Source organism: Pithys albifrons, chromosome 1 (genome assembly GCF_047495875.1).
Source record: "Pithys albifrons albifrons isolate INPA30051 chromosome 1, PitAlb_v1, whole genome shotgun sequence".
Classification (NCBI taxonomy): domain Eukaryota; kingdom Metazoa; phylum Chordata; class Aves; order Passeriformes; family Thamnophilidae; genus Pithys; species Pithys albifrons.
The window spans coordinates 59187250-59200831 of record NC_092458.1 but is presented as its reverse complement, the minus strand read 5'-3'; the positions used below and the strand labels follow the sequence as shown (position 1 = coordinate 59200831).

The following is a 13582-nucleotide window of genomic DNA, read 5'->3' as shown; positions in this document are numbered from 1 at the left end:
AAGAGACAAACTATCTATCAAAAGAATCACAGCTGAGGGCCTTGAGAGGGCTCCCATCACATCTGGGGACAGTGCTCTGTCTTAATCTGACACAGCACTGGAGAAGTATAAACTTTTATTCTCAGTGTAACTCTGTTCTTGAACTTCAAAAGGTTACTTATGAGGTCTGGATTTTGAAATAATTTAGCATGACAGCTTTATATCCAGTTTAGAAATACTGTTAATTTCCTTTCTATACAGAAGGAGAGAACAGCAAATAGCAAAAATAGTTATCCCAGCTGCACCATTATTCTCCTTTAACAGTGGCAAATGGAGCACTGTTTTTTCTTTGAACTAAACAGGCAAGAAAGCTACATGTCCCTGTCCTCTTGCCCTAAAATGTCTGAAATTTGTAATTTCATTTCCAAAACAGAATATACCTAACTAGTAAGTTAAACACAAAGCATCTCTACTTTGACAAAGAGTTTTGTGGCATATTCTTTCTAAGCTAGGGAAAAAGAACTTCCTGTATACCAGCAACAATGTGCCTCTATTTTTTGATGGCAGTCCCTGGCGATAACTTTTGCAGTCATAATGCACATTTTATTCTTCCTACAGGTGCACATAGACAGGAAAAAAACCCCAGAGCTGAATGCCAAGATATGCTCCTAATACTTACCATTTAAGCCTTCTGACATTTCCACAACGTATGTATTTATTGCTGCTCCTCCATTGTCTTTTGGTGGATCTATAAAAACACAGCAATATTACAGCTCACCAAGGTAAATGAAACGGTTTTATAGCTTTTGGAAAGGCTTTACAAAGGCAGAATCAACAGCTGACTGAAGATGGGCGCTTATTTAGACAGACAGCATCCTAGCGGAGGTCAGTGGCCAATCACTCCAAGTCTCGACTGTGTGAAGCTGCCAGCTCTCAACCCCACCACTCTGCAGATGAACAGTGACAGTGAATCCCACCTGGGGGATGCCACAGCAAGCAGTTCAGTCTCAACTGCCACAGAAGGTGGCCTGATTATGGATTCAGTGACTCAGACTCTAATGGTCCTGTAATTTGGACTGCAGGTAGGAAAAGATTATCATACTGATTTGTATATAAAAATATTTTAAAATCATTTAAGGACAGAGTTTCAAAAACCTAAATATTTTGGGATAGAAGTCAGGAGTTCAATACTGAAAACTTAATTAAACTTCAAATACATCACGAGAAATTGAGTGTACTATCCTCCCTGGTACAGTATTCATGTACAAGATATGAACCTACCAAGCTTTCTTTGACATAGAATCCTAATACTGTTTCTCAAAAATGACTCAGAGAACAGCAAAATTAAAATAATGTGGAAAAACAACATCCTGAACAAATCAAAAGACAGCATGACACTTCAGCACAGAAGGGTACTCCTGCCAAAACATCACATTATGTATGTGCTGGATCAAATGATGTTGGCTCTTAGGCAAGGGGTACATTTCATATCATACCTGCTGAATAAAATAAGACATTATAAGGCACATCACACTTGTGTGGCTGAAAGCTATCAAATTACTCCAAAAGAAAAACAAAATTATCACATTACTTATCACATAAAGAGAGTATTACTGTTCAATGTAATGACTATGAAAGGTTTTATATATAAGTAGATTTTTCAGGGAGCTTTTGATTTACAAATCAGGTATTTTTACTAACTTCATACATTATGTATGTATCATCCATAGAAGAACAAGTAGAAGATTCTGATGTACAAAGGCAGCCTGGAAAGATGCAAGATGACCTCCTGAAAGCTACTAATACTCTACAAGTAGCTTTCTTATTATTGATGCTAAAGAATTAAACACACTATTAAACGGAAATAGGTGAGAAGTGACAGTAAATAAACTTTTCAACTGTGTTATTTTAGGTTAACATACTGTATCACACAGTATTGTTTAACCTTCTCCTATTTTACAGCATAAGGGTAAAAAATCCTAAGCCTAAGATAAACTTTCTCAAGATCCTTAGCAAATAAAAACATTTATCTATCAAAACCAAACACTTTGAAAAGACAGGCTGAACTCTCATCTTCTCTTTCCATAGGAACCCAGAATGTCATGGCATCTTTTTTTTGTGCCAGAGAAATAGAACTTCTTAGTACACCATTAACAACACTGGGGTTTTAATTATTGTAGTCCTCTGCAATAACAATTCCTATAGCAATTAGTATATTTTTCCCCATATAATTTCTTAAAATGCCACACTAAGTATTTTGAATCAATAGTTTTTTTCATTCTATGAAAAGGATCATAATGGCTCAGTTGACTGAAGTGTTACTGAAGTAAAGCCTGACCTTCTATACATAAAATATTTTATTTATATATTCAAAATTGAGAAGACATACTGTAAACAGAGCAGGACAACATTCTTACCCCAGATTATTTTAAAACTCTGTGCATGAATTTTTCCTTTCACTGTGGGTTTTGAAGGTACTCCAGGTTTGTCTGGACAAGTAATGTATTCCACTGTCTCACTTGGACTGCTTTTCCCTTCTGAGTTATAGGCAATGACCTGCAAATATATAAAAAATACTATAAAAGTACTGGATAGTGGTATGCTATTCACTGTCTATTGCAAGGACAAGTTAATTTATATGTGTTTTTAGACAGATAGATACAACTAAAGTAATTATATACCTTAATTTTACATTTTCAGTAGTTCCATAGTTAGACAATCACTTCACTGAAAATAAAAATGCATCCAAATTGCCAGGAAAAAAAAATCCTTAAAAAATAATCCCTCTCATACTCATATAAGTACCTTCTTTTACAGAAATACATTCAGAGATAAAGAAAGGTTTATATGGGTAATTTATACTAATGACAGCAAAGGGGACATAAACTCTTCAGTTTCACGGAAAACTATGGAAAAGGCTGTTGTGAAAGTTATTGCAGGTATGTGAAGGACAAGAAACCAGTGAGAGTTACCAAAGGTAAATCACACTTGACCAAGCCTTGCACAGTGAAACAACTTGCTTAACAGATGGGGGAGAGCTGTGGACATCATCTACCCTAATTTGAGTTTGACATGATCTCCCACAACATCCATGTAGACAAGCTGGTAAGACACAGACAGAACAGATGGACCACAAGACGGTTGTAGAAAACCTGACAGAATGCCTGGCTGGAAGGATGCTGGTTAATGGTTTGAAGGCAAATTAGCAGCTGCTCACAAGGGTATCCTCAGCAGCCAATCAAACGTCAGATGCTATTCAATATCTTTAGAAGTGATCTGGATGACAGGAGTCAATGATGCTCCCAGGTTTGCATATGGCACCAAACTAGGAGAAAACAGAGATGGGAGGGAAGAGCCACCATGCAGACTTTGACAGACTGAAAGACTGGGTCAACAAGAACTGTATGAGCTTTGGACAAAGACCATCTTGCACCTGGGATGGAATCATGCCAGCCCCAGTACAGTCTGGGGTTTAACTGGATAGCCAGCTTTTCCTTTGAAAAGCTCTGCTGAGAAGGACCTTAGGACTCTGGTAGGAACAAGCCAAATGAATCAGCAAAGCATCTTGGCAGTAGCAAAATCAAATTGTTTCATGGGCTGCATCAGCAAGAATTTAGCCAGAAGAACAAGGATGTGATTATGCTACTTTACTCAGCAATTTTTTTACAGCATGCTTGGAATACTGTGTCTGGTTTTGGTCCTTCCAGTTCATGAGACACTGGAAAACTGGAAAGAGTTCAGAAGATAGTCAGCATGATAATTAGAGGATTGGAAAATCTGACGCAGGAAAAAAAGTTTGGTTTTATACTGCCTAAGAAAAAAGAAGTTTCATTGGAAAGGACCTAATCACAGCATTCCAATACCCAAACGATAGTAACAGAAGAGATGAAGATAATGCCTTCAAAAGATCTGTGATGACAGGACAAGAGTCAGTAGACACAAAGCTGATGAGAGAAAATTCTAGCTGGATATAAGAGGAGACAATAATCACCATTAGACCAGACTGCCCAGAGGGCTGAATCTCAGCTCAACACGGCTGGGACAGGCTTGAATTGCCTAACCTAAGGCCCTGCTTTCTACAAAAAATTCACTCAGATGATTGCCAAAAGTCCTTTCTAACCTAGATGTTTCTGCGAGTCCAGGAAACCAAATTCCTGCTACTCTTTACTTTTTAGTTTTAGTTCAGCAAAAAGCTAAACAACCTTAAAGGGTTTTTTAACTTTTATACTTGTTTTAAAAACTAGCAGAATCAAAACAAGAGCAGTGGTGTTAGTACAGACTGAGAAGAGGAAATGCAAGCCAACATGTCTCTCAGACAGTAAGTCTCCTGATACAGTTTACAAGATTAATAATCATCTGGTTGTCTTTGTGCCCTTACAAATGAAGCTAAACAGGCAGTTAGCATTTACGTATTATAATAAGGTTTTCAATGGTTATAAAGCTTCTTTCAAAAGCTTTAAGGAATACTACTACTAATTAAGTCACTCTCTGTATAATAAAAATTAAAGACCTGATTAACACAACATTTGTTTCTCCTTTATGTCTTGTGAATGAGTGAACAGAGACTTCTGTTTACTGTTCTGCTAATAAAAAGAGGGAATAAACATTTGGGTTTTTTATTTTAATGGGAAACTTAGGACCTTTAAGTAACTATACATTTACTAGTGATTAAGGTGTAGGATGACTTCCAAAGGAAGACTGTGACCAAGGCCTGCAAAGGCTAGTTTAATGGTAATTAGCTATTCACGTGTGGCCGTAGTAGTCCTAGGACATACAGTGTATTTTAAATTATTTAAATATTAAGTTATGTAAAAACTCCAACAGTATCATATTCAGAAGTGCAAAATATCATCTGAAAAGGAGTACCTGCATGCTTTAGTGTCAACTCAAAACAAACCAACCCTTAAAACTGTTACCTTTCATATTGCAAAGAGAAACTGTTCTTCAACAGTTCCTAATTATTCCTTAAGAAATAGTATTTCAGGTGTATGCATGACAACAGCTACCAACATTTTTCCCTTCTAGGCAGAGATGAGGTTATTCTGACTGTGCCTCAAGTTGCATCAGGGGAACTTTAAAGTGAATGTTAGGAAAAATTCCTACACAGAATGGGTGGTCAAGCATAGGCCTAGGGAAGTGGTTGAGTCATGACCCCTGAAGGTATTTCAAAGATGTGTAAAAGTGGTGCTTAGGGACATGGTTTAGTTAACTGGGTTAACAGTTAGACTCAGTCATCTCTAAGGTCTTTTCCAATCTAAATGATTCTGTGATTCACACTATGGGACATGTCCTTAGCTTTGTTCCAAAAACCAAGCAATTGTTCAAGGGTGGCATAGAACATAGAATAGTCCAGGTTGGAAGGGAGCTGAAAGATTATCTGGTCCAACTCTTCACGGAAAAGTGAGTTTAGATGAGATTATGTAGTACCCTGTTCAGTCATATCTTGAAAGCATCCACTGATGAGGAATCCACCACATTCCTGGGGAGGTTGTTCCAGTAATTACTTGACCTTACTGTGAAAAAGTTCGTTCTAAGACCAAGATGAAACCTCTCCCAGTGCAACTGGCAACTGTTATCCCTTGTCCTTTCCAGGTGGCTCCTTGTGAAGGGAGAACCTCTTTCTTCTTTAAGCACTGGCAAACTGTGATGAAGTCCCTCTGAGCCTTTTCTCCAGGGAGAAAATATCTAATTTCTTTAGACTTTCATTACAGGGCAGGTTCTCCAGACCCTTCATCATTTTTGTGTCCCTCCTTTGGACCACCTCCAATCTGTCTGTCTTTTATGAATTGTGGAGATCAGAACCAGACACAGTTCTCCAAGTGTGATCTGACAAGTGCTGAATACGGTGGAATGATCTTATCTCTCATCTCTACTAGCAATGCCTCTGCAGAGGCAGCCTGGGGTCCAGTTTTCCTCAAGGTCCTTTTCAGCAAGGCTGCTTCTAGGCTGCACTGGGCTCACTGGTTATTCTGTCCCAAGTGCAGAACTTTGCACTTGTCTCTGTTAAAATTTATACTGTTTTTGCTAGCTTACTCTTCTAGCCTGCCCTGGTCTCTCTGTAAGATGGCTTTTCCTTCTGATATGTTCATTTAACCACTCAGTTTGGTGTCACCAGCAAACCTGGCAAGGATGCTTTCAATTCCATCATCAAGATCAGTAGTGAAAATGAACAGCATGGGGTCTCATATCAATCTCTAGGAACTCCTACTTCAGACAGACTGCCAGCCTGAGTGAAAACCATTGATCACCACCCTCTGAGTGTGTCCTGGTAACTGATTTTCTAGTCATCTTGCAGACTACTCATCCAGTTTGTACCTTGCCACTTTGCCCAGGGAGAAGGCTGTGGCAATCTGTTGAACGCTTTGCTGAAGTTCAGGTAAAGAATATCCACTGATCATTTTTGGACAACTGAAAGTGTTGCTTTCATGTAAGATGTGATCAGGCTAGTCAGGCATGATTTACTTTTGGTGTAGGTTTTTCCCAATTGGTCTGCTTCACTTGGCTTGTCTGTAGTAGGACTCTTGCATGACTTTTCCAGGGACTGAAGTAAGATTAATGGGCCTGTAGTTTCCTGGGTCCTCTTTTGCACCCTCCTTGTAGATAGGGGTATGACATTTGCCCTCTTCCAGTCCTCAGGGATATCCTCTGATCTCCATCACTTTTCAAGTGGTCTTGCAGCAATGTCAGCCACTTCTCTTAACATCAAGGAGTGGACTGAGCCCTTCCAAGAGACCAAAGCCCAGGCTTGTCACAGCTACCTTGTCCTGTGATCTGGGGTCCAGTTATGCCCAGGCAGGGGCAAAGAAGGCATTAAGAAGCTCAGTCTTATTTGCATTATTAGTAACTTGCTTGCCAGCTCTGTTCAGCAATGGGCCGCTGTGTGTCTTCCCTGTGCTTCTACTTACTCCCCTGTTTGTTGTTCTTGACACCTTGGGACAGTTTCAGTTCTAGCTGATTCTCAGCCTTCCTGACTGCAACTCTGCATGTCCTAGAAAGGTTCTTGTAGTCTTCGATGGCTATTTGGTCACCTTCCCATGACCAGTATGTTTCTTTTCAGCTTTTAACCCTACCCAAGGCCAGACTTCAACCTGAGCTAACAAGTTCAGCCCACAAGACTTATTAGAATGGGCTCAGCACTGTGGTAATATCAACGATTTACTAACAAAACTTTTTAACCCCAACATGTGTTTAGACATGTTTAGGATCTATCAAAGAACCCCATAGCTACACTAAGTAATATTACCATGTATATGAAATACAAAAGCCAAATTAAAAAACTCACCTGAAATTTCAAGATACCTGTAACTGTGTTATGCCTTTGCAGAGGTTCTCATTCCTTCTGCAGAGACAACTAATGAAGCAGGTGTTCAGCTGGTAGTTTTAAACTGGCATCAAATTCAGTTTCCCTTAAAAAAGGCTCTCCCCAGTTTTCAGTCAATCTCAAGCCACTCTGGCTCAAAAAACCCCCACTCAAACATATGAAAAAATCTTACCCTAAATTTGTATTTTGTACTACGCCTCAAATTCTTCACTGTGTAAGTAAGATCATCACCATCATATTTTGGCTTGAAACCATATCCCTGCAGAATTAAATAGGATTATTTGAAACATCTTTGCAGACCAGAGGATGTAACGTACTTCATACAAATAGTTACTGTTTCAAACTGTAATTGTCATGCTTCTCTGACAAAGTAATAACTGCACCTTCATTGTGTAAATACAAAATATTTTTTTGGAGAGAAATGAATTCATTATTCATTTTCCAATCAGAAGAGGAGAAAAGACCAGTAAGAGAAACATATACGTTAATACCATAAATTATATCTAACACTTTCAAAGGGTAGAACAGTATTACTTTTAAAACAAAGGAGCTTAGGTTAAAATGACATCTACAGGGACTACACTTCATGATGCAATTACTATAATCCAGCTCTTTTGAGGCTTAACTTTCACACACAAATTCACAAAGCTAGAAGTAATTTAGAAGTCTTTGCAGGAATGGACTTAATAACACTAAACACAATAAAAAGAGGAAAGTCATGTGGTTTGGTCACAACAATGACAAGTCATTAGCTTAATTTCAGAAAACACAGTTCCTTGTAGAATATTCTATCAAAATTAATCATTGTTAAACACTTAGCACAATAATGTATCAAACACACACATCTTAGTCTCTTTTCTTATTGAGAATAAGTATTCTAAACTTACTGAGTTCTCATCCTCCATCTCTAATATATATGAGATTCCTTCATCTGATGGTGTTCCTGAGGGTTTTGTCCACTGAAGGGATAACCAAGTAACTCCAGCATTAATCAGCAAAGGACTTGCTGGTGTGGTTGGGGCAGTGCCTGAGGTATGATACAGGACTTCTTCACTAAAATCACTGTTTAAAACAGACAGTACGTAAACTAACTAAACACAATAATTAATTTCTAGAAAAGCAAAATTCTTACTAAACATAGTTATGACAGTTTCTTGGACATAAGCACAATGGGAAATTGCAAGCTAGTAGGTACATGCAGATGACTTGACTTGCCTATCAGTAACAAAACATCTGAACAAGGGTAACATGTTCATAATCAAAAGATTCTTTTGTATGATATAATTACAATGTTTTGCTAACCAAAATATTTTACTTTTTCATATTAACTCTATTCTGAAGCAGCAGAGCTCTATATGCAATAATATACTAACACCACAGTGTCCTTCCTATTCAAAATGAAAACATGAAGGCATAAAAGCATATATGGGAAGACCTCAAAACAAATTTTGCTTTTGTGTTCCAAGAATACTTTGAAGTAGTAGTTTCTCTAGTGATTCAGAAAATAATAGAATAATAGTCTCATTCAATGTTAAGCTATCTTAAGAGTTGATAATATGAAAATCTTATTGCAGAACAAATGGAGTGGTGTACACCAGTGAACCTTCTAATAAAACTGTTAACCTTATCTAATGACAATTAGATGCACCTTGTGGTGAAAATACAAACAAGTTATATAAAAAGACCTATTGTGAAACAGAGGGATCCAAAACAGGTACTACACCTGCACAGACAGTCTAACATGTATCCAGCTATACTAAAAAAGCCCCACCAGTTCTCAAGCTGACTTTTGCTGCTTCTGCACGAGATCTGAAGCAACATTTACAGGCCTAGAACTAGTGCTTTTAGCCATATGAAACTAATGTTACAATTAAACTGCAAAGAAGTAATTTTCATCTGACAGCTAGAGATTGCCTAAGTGAGCATCAGGAGGCCCTGAAATGAAATCCTCTATATGGCTTAAAGAACTGTACCAGTTAAATATTTCATGTGTTGAAACCTGACTCGCCTGAAAAATCTCAATATAGAGATACCTCTTACTCCACCTACATTATAATCACACACATATTGTAGATTTGGGTCTGCATTAAAGTACTTTCCATGTGTAAAAAAAAATAATCTTACAGACAACACATTATCAAGAGCGTTGATAACACACAAAGCAGACATACTGTGAAGCAAGAAGTGAAAAGGTGCAAAATGAGAAAACTTTAAATTTGTGGGAAAAGTAATTTTTTTCTTGTAAGAAGTCAGAAGCAAGAAAATCTCTGAAACACAGATTAGGTGATACCTATAATATATTTACTAAAAAAAGGATAGCATTTTGTAGGTAGCCTAGAGAAAGCAAGAGAGACTAGATAGAAATAGTATGGTCTATCTGTATTCACAACAAACTATTGAAGGAGTCACCTTACAAACAGATATAAGGTAAAATACCAGGCATTTTAAAAAGATTCTATGTCTTTACTTGCTTGAACCACTCCAAAATACACTGAAATAAACTGAGTTCCAGAGATACCCACATTTGAAAGATAATTAAACAATTTCCTTAGAAGTACAATACTACCAATTTTTCAAAATACAGTTTATTTTTCCAGTATCCTTTAGCCACTGTTTCTTGTGAGGTTAGAATTAAATTTAAAAATGAGTAACTCAGAGATAAAATATCTGTTCTTGTTGGTAAAATTATTTAGACAAAATTCTGTCTCCAGATGCCTAATGTTCTCAACATTCTTTATATGGAATAAACAAGCACTCTACACTAATAAATATTATTTCAAGAGACTTCTTAATTAAATAATATCATGAAGACAATAAAACACATCTTCACAAGCCTATTAAATATTGATTTAAAAATCTATTCAGCATGATTAGTTTAAGGAGGGTACTTAACTGATCAGTGTCTTCAAAGCTTATGCTGGAGGAATCTGTGCATGTGCAGCTATGCCTGGAGGGTACATTTACACTTAGATGTAAAAGAGGAACAGGAAGAGAGCCTGAGCACTGGACCCTGCTGAACCACCAGCTCCCTCCCTGTCTTTAACAGTTCCAACTAAATCTCATCAAGACAAAGTCCAAGGGTACTAAAAAAAATAATTACAGGGACTTCATCCAGAAGGCAGTAATGTCATGAAGTCTGTCAGAGCACACCAGAAGTCATTTTAGTCCACTGTAGTGTCTTATGACAGTGGCCCAAAGCAGGTGCTTAAGCAAAGACAGAGGAAGAGGCACTATATACAATGCATTCCTGAGTACACTCCAAAGACTCCCAACACATGCTCCAATCTCCTGAGCAAGCTGTATTTGCCCCATACTTACAGCCTGCAGAAGATTACTTCTGCCCAGCATGAGTTATGACCCTAGCCCTGGCGCCCTACTCTTTATGCTGTCCTCCCACACTGTCCAATCAGGCAGTGCTTGAGGCACCTCCTTCTGCCAGCTGAAGGACACACCACATGCATCCTCTACTTCATGCTATAAAAACACCCTTCTGATAAGCTGCAGCACAGTCTTCATACTATTTCAAACAGTGAATTAAAAAGCAAATGCAAAATAGCAATTTTAGGCTTATGGCTAGGGAAACCTTATTTTTATGCCACACAGGACCTCAAGGTCCAAGTGCTACCAGGTAGCATGGACACCAGCAGTCTGCTCTAGAGATGATGAGCCCTGACAGTGTGACTGTTAGCCAGGTTCATGCGCTTTGCCTTATGAGCAACCCTAACCCTAACCGTAACCCTAACCGTAAAACCCTAACCATAATCCTAACCGTAATCCTAACCGTAACCCTAACCGTAACCCTAACCGTAACCCTAACCGTAACCCTAACCGTAACCCTAACCGTAACCCTAACCGTAACCCTAACCGTAACCCTAACCGTAACCCTAACCGTAACCCTAACCGTAACCCTAACCGTAACCCTAACCGTAACCCTAACCGTAACCCTAACCGTAACCCTAACCGTAACCCTAACCGTAACCCTAACCGTAACCCTAACCGTAACCCTAACCGTAACCCTAACCGTAACCCTAACCCCAAAAAGCATTCCCAAGAACTACTGCACTCAGTAGTGCAAGTTGAGAAAATGTTGGGGTCTTTTTTGCCGTGTTGTTACTTATATTCTCTGCAGAATTCAGATGTCACAGAATCACAGAATGGGTCAGCCTGGAAGGGGCCACAGTGGGCCATCTGGTCAACCTCTCTGCTTAAGTAGCAGTGTCCTAGAGCACATGGCACATGTCATCCATTCAAAAATTCAAAAAAAAGTTTGGTGCTCTATAACTTCTGAAAAGTTGTAACTATAAGCATGAACCACATATCCTAAGTGTTTATAATGAGCTCTAGAACTTCCACTGAATTCATTGATATGGTCATGTCATATTCTATTTCCCAGGGTAACAGCAGACTAACAAATCCCTTAGATAAAGGGGCAATAAACCCAGTAAGAGGACTTGATACAGAGCACCACAGACACACTGACACGCGGCAGTGGTGGTTCTGCCAGACTTCCTGCTCCAGCAGACTTACTGACACCTCTTTATACTGTCATCACTATGACTAAATTTAAGGAGGGATGGCAAGCCTTGAAAACTGCTGCACCACCTTCAGGAACCAACCTTATGTCTAGCACCAATCAAACCTGCCCAGAGCCAAGAGCAGCAGAGAGCATGGTGGTAATGAGGTAACCTCTGGTCAGTACAGCAGCAGCACATGCTGCTTCTAAGCAGGGCTGAGATTTGTAGCATTTATATGGTAAGTACGCACATACACAGCAACTGTAGTATGTAGTCATGCCAGGCCTGAACAAAATGCATTTTGCTGGGAATCACAGAATAGCTGAGGTTGGAAGGGATCTCTGGAGGTCATCTTGTCTAACCTCCTCTGCTCAAGGAGAATCAAGTGACTCATAGCACACAGGTAATCTGTAAAATGAATAATCTAATCACATACTGTGAATTAACTAAGTAATTGGGACTAGATGAACACTGTTAGGTGTATATTATATATTCCATGTTTCAGTTCATTCCAGTTGGACAAAAGACTATTTTCTTTAAACGCCACCATATGTTTTTCCCAAACAAGCACACACATGCATGCATATGCTTTCTATTATTATGTACATAATATTTACCTCATTCCCATGTCATTTTTGGCTGCTAGCCTAAAGGTGTATCCCATTGCTGGTGATAGTTTAGTGATCCTATACTGCTTCTGCTGACCGTAGTAACACTGGCAAAACTCTCCATTTCCTTTTCCCTACAAAGGAATAAATGAATCACATTATTCACCCTATTATATATGCATCCTTCAATTAAAGTAACACACAAATGTGAAGTAAACTCATTTTTTGAAATTAAATATAGTTCAAGAATCTCCTACATAGTGAGGTAGTAGTATATCAAACTTTGCATCTATATTACATTAGCAGCTTTTTTTCCTTCCTTTTCATTTCACAGCTTTGCAGGGCTGAAAGAAAAAAAGTAATGAAGCTTCTGCAGCTCTGTCATCTCAGAATAGCTGTCCAGGTAGAGACTCCAAGATGTTTGCAGGGGCATAGCTGACCCATCTGCTTTGTACAAAAGAAAAACTGTTACAGGAAAATGATCCTTCAGTGTCAGCTCTTGAATGCGGTATTGGACTACAATTGAAAAAGCCACTACTAAGAGTGGCAGAATCATGCAATTAGGATCCTATTATTTTATATCCCCCAGGAAAAAAAAAAGAGCAATAGCTATATTTTGGTAACTGTCACATACCTCTGAACAGAGGTAATAATTTTCATACAACTTGACGTGCACAATCACACACAACTACTTCAAAACCCTACAAAATTAAAAATACAATAGCAAAACTTGCTTACTTCATCCCATTCTAAAAGGTAACTGTGGATTTTGGAACCATTATCACAAGATGCCTGCAACAGAAAAACAAGAAAATTAGAACTCTCAACTGGAAACATGACCACTTAAGGATAAAACCCCCATATGCATGGGCCAAACCATGACAAGAACAGCAGAAGGCAAATGATGCTCTCCGCATACAATTGTTTCACTTGCCAAGACAGTCCTCGTTCAGCCTCCATCCAATGACTGCTTGTTTATGGTTTTATTTTCTAATTTAGATCTTGAAAAAGTATTCAGGTGACTGTATAAAATGTTACTAGTATTTTTTTGAGCAGCTGGACTCCAGGTCTGCTCAGATCTCAGTCTTATCAGACCACTTGATTTGCTTCGTACAACCAAGCCTATGTTCAATAACAGAGAAAGGAATCAGTTCCACACA

General features: G+C 38.5%; 1 protein-coding gene across 6 annotated transcripts in view; it reads right to left on the bottom strand.

The window, feature by feature from the left end:
* The window catches only part of FNDC3A (fibronectin type III domain containing 3A), a 122484-nt gene that overhangs the window by 16825 nt on the left and 92077 nt on the right, over nt 1-13582 (bottom strand). For all 6 annotated transcript variants that reach the window (XM_071551572.1, XM_071551562.1, XM_071551583.1 and 3 more), the window contains 6 exons: nt 13161-13214; nt 12432-12556; nt 8188-8362; nt 7473-7559; nt 2397-2535; nt 659-727 (listed from right to left, as the gene is read on the bottom strand). In XM_071551572.1, the coding sequence (XP_071407673.1) occupies nt 659-727; nt 2397-2535; nt 7473-7559; nt 8188-8362; nt 12432-12556; nt 13161-13214 (649 nt within the window). The remainder of the gene's footprint in view (nt 1-658; nt 728-2396; nt 2536-7472; nt 7560-8187; nt 8363-12431; nt 12557-13160; nt 13215-13582) is intronic.